The sequence below is a fragment of the Lactuca sativa genome, chromosome 4 (genome assembly GCF_002870075.4).
Source record: "Lactuca sativa cultivar Salinas chromosome 4, Lsat_Salinas_v11, whole genome shotgun sequence".
NCBI lineage: Eukaryota > Viridiplantae > Streptophyta > Magnoliopsida > Asterales > Asteraceae > Lactuca > Lactuca sativa.
The window spans coordinates 262,370,237-262,373,900 of NC_056626.2; the positions used below are offsets into that span (position 1 = coordinate 262,370,237).

A 3,664-nucleotide genomic window follows, 5' to 3' on the forward strand; every position below is an offset into this window, starting at 1 on the left:
AAGAAACGCAAAATCTTCAATACTGTTGATGAGTATGTACAACAAATGTATTATCATGCATAACGGGCCCACACTCATCATATTGGAATACCTTGGCCCAATCAATCATCGGACTGGAATGCCAACATGTAACAGGTCCAATCAGTCATCGGACTGGAATACCCAGGGTTTGTTGGCATGCCGCCTTAACCCAACCACTCTTCTCGAGCCTCCGTGCCTACAACTTACAGCCGACCCGCACAAGGTATCTTGGCCTACAATATATAGCAGGACCACCTCAACCTATCCCACTACCATATGCTATTGCACGTAAGATGTCGTAAGAAAAACCTAAAAAAAATCATTCATAAATACTGAATGAGTACCAAAACAAAAATGACTTATTTTGCAACAAAAAAATATATTATTGACTAAATGTGCACAAAAATAATAATGACTAAATGTGTACAAAATGAGAAATATATTACCTTGTCAAATCATTTTTACTAGCTAACCTAAGTAGTCGGTCATAATGATTAAATGTACACAGTTTAACAAGTTGAAAGGGTAAATATGAACGAGAAAAAAAAAACGCAATAACTAAATGTATAAAAATCAAAAAATATATTAACATTTTAAGTAATTATCTCTTTCAAAACATATTACGTAACATTACTATCATCTTTCGGCCTAAATAATCCTCTTTTATTTATAGACGTCCGTGTAGATGGAACTAAATTCTATATACTTGACGAATAAAGGTTAGATACGGAAGCTATAAAGAAAAAAATAAAAATAAATAAAGAGCAAATCGGTAAAATAATTGGGTATAAATATCTACCCATTTCCATCCAAAGAGTCGCACCAAATTGTAGAATTAGGGTTTTGAATTCGGTGGGTGAGAGAGACAAAGAGGCAGAGATCAGGGAGCCATGGGTGGCGGAAATGCTCAGAAATCCAAGATGGCCCGTGAGAAGAACTTGGAGAAGGCCAAAGCTGCCGGAAAAGGTACGTATTTACTCAAATACCCTTCCCCGATCCCCCTTTCCTTCCGATCGGTGAAACATATGGCAATCTAATCTATGATCCTGCTATGTCATGATGCCTATGCTTTGATCTCTGTAATCGACTGATTATCTATGTTATCTTTCGCAGGAAGTCAGCTTGAAGCCAACAAAAAAGCTATGAACATCCAGGTTTGGTCTTAATCTGTTGAATCATCAACAATCATTTTATTATATGACTACAAAGCTATCAAAATTAGCTAAAACAATCGTATTTTGATGATCGGTTTTGTGATGTCTCGTAAATCATCTGTTTGGGGATTCTATTGGACACACCAATAACGCGTCATTTTCATTTAGAAAATTGGTAGCTCTTTGTGGTACGACTTTCAGATAGGATCTATCTAGTTCTTTACGACTTTCACACACGACCATCATAGTAGTGCTCTTTTAGATCCGTCGATATTTGTCACAGATTTTGATGAAATAATCGCTGCTAGTTGATTATCTGTTAAAATGTTTGGTGTCAAACAATTTATTCTTTAACTTCAAATATTCAGAAGGTCCTAGGTACGCAAATGATGGTTTTTTCTTTGAATTTACAACAAAATTCATGTCGAATTTGCATTTGGAAACTCTAGACAGGATCTAGGGAGTGTAATTCTCTTCTAAGGATCTAGTGGGACCCATTGATGTGGTTATTGTCAGGAAAATTGCAAAAGGAAGCTTTTTCTTTGTTCTTTAGAAGCTTTTCTAAGATCATCCAAAATAACCAGGTTTAGGTATTCTGTTGAGCTTTTGGCTTATTTTCTTAGCAAGATTTACACCACTTTTACTGTGAAGAAACCCTCTCATCCTCATCATAAAAAACAGCCTGTCAAGTGGGCAAGTGCCAAGTTACTAAAATGTCCTTGAATTTCTACATATTTACAAGATTAACATTATTAAAAAGGTTATAGTTTTAACTTATCGGGGCTTATGAATGTTGTTTGATTGGATATTTCAGTGCAAGGTGTGCATGCAAACTTTCATTTGCACAACATCTGAGGTGAAATGCAGGGAACATGCTGAAGCAAAACATCCTAAAGCTGACGTGTTGGCCTGTTTCCCTCATCTCAAGAAATGAAAAAGGAAAGAAGGTTTTAAAGTGTGGTTGGTTGGTTACTGTGAAATGTGGTTGAATGAATGAATGAATGAATGAATGACAGTAGTATATGTCTATAATATGAATATCATCATGTCTGTGTTGTTGCATCTTATGTTTCAGAAGCTCTACTAAAATGACACCTGCTTCTAATTGCATATTCATCTATAATGTTTTTGCATCAAATTACTACCTACACAAACTCGTCAATTCTTCAAATCTACTTGTTTTCAAGGTTAATAAGGTAATTCTGTCATAATAGAAAGATAATTTCACAAAATGATCACCAATAAATAACCCTCAATTTTCTATGTTTCATTATGTTATTAGACTGTAAAATAAGGTAGTGTTCACACCTTATGTGGTATCCAATATGATTAAATATATTTGTTTATGATATACCAGATGTGATCACAATAATGTAGTTAAACATAAAAGTTGTACTGATCTGTTTTTGGATATAATTAAATAAGTGACTTAAGAACAAGTTAAGAGTCGTTGAAAGCCACTTTAAATAAGTGACTTGTTATTTGGCATTAGAGTGGACCTTTGAAGGCGGTAGGACATTAGAATTGACTTATCGTTCACGATATACAAGTATTCTCGATGTCAATAAACAATGTGACCGAGTAATTTGTAGATAATACTAAAAACATAAATTTATAAAATATCCAGTTCTGTAAATCATGTAAACTCTCTTAAGATGTCGATCTATAGTAGTCCAACTAACAGTGAAAAGTTTAAGCAATGAGAGACTCATCAACGAATATGTTCAATTAGAATCGAGTTGTACATTAGTATACTTGGTACTCTTTAAGGGTTACCGATATATTTTATCTTAAACCGTGTACCGTATTAATTAGAGTTGGTACAACAAAAATTCTACTGGTCCTCTATCAAGTATACTTGATATCAATATGTTTAGTTACTAACAAGTTTGGTTCGTACAAAATGACAATTGTATCTGCCAATTTATATCAATTTATCAAGAAAGTTTGAAATAATGTTTTTTTTATATATATTTATAAAAAAACCTAGAAAAAATTTTTTCCAAAAAAATTATAAAAATTAAAGAAATACTTCTACTCATTATTTTAATGACTTTGTAAAAAAAATTTGTAAAAAATAAAAATGTTTTAGATACCAAATTTGATTCTAAAAGATTAAAAGTTATTAAAACAAATGTTAAATATAATATGATCAAAATAGAGATCATTCAAAAATATTATAATACAATATGTTTATGATCCTTAACTTGTTATGATCAAAAATTATTTTGATTCAGATATTTAATAATCATTAATTATTATATTTTTTATGATTTAAAATTAAATTATTCAAAAAATATAATAATTAAATGTTGTATTGAACAAAAACTTTATTTAATTCAATGTATTATAATCCAAATTAATATGATCCAAAAATATATGATGCATAATATCGTTATAATTCAAAATATTATTATTCAAAATATTATTATTCAAAATAATTTGATTCAAAATTTTATGATCCAAAAATAATATGATTATACAAAAAG

At 31.0% G+C, this 3,664-nt stretch overlaps 1 protein-coding gene across 1 annotated transcript; it reads left to right on the top strand.

Moving 5' to 3' along the window:
- The first annotated feature begins 828 nt into the window (after nucleotides 1-828).
- Nucleotides 829-2,291, top strand: LOC111886981 (uncharacterized protein At2g23090). The gene is made up of 3 exons (XM_023883215.3): nucleotides 829-987; nucleotides 1,135-1,175; nucleotides 1,990-2,291. Exons 1-3 carry the CDS (start codon nucleotides 912-914, stop codon nucleotides 2,107-2,109), a joined length of 237 nt encoding a protein of 78 aa, XP_023738983.1. The 5' UTR covers nucleotides 829-911; the 3' UTR covers nucleotides 2,110-2,291.
- The last annotated feature ends 1,373 nt before the right edge of the window (nucleotides 2,292-3,664 follow it).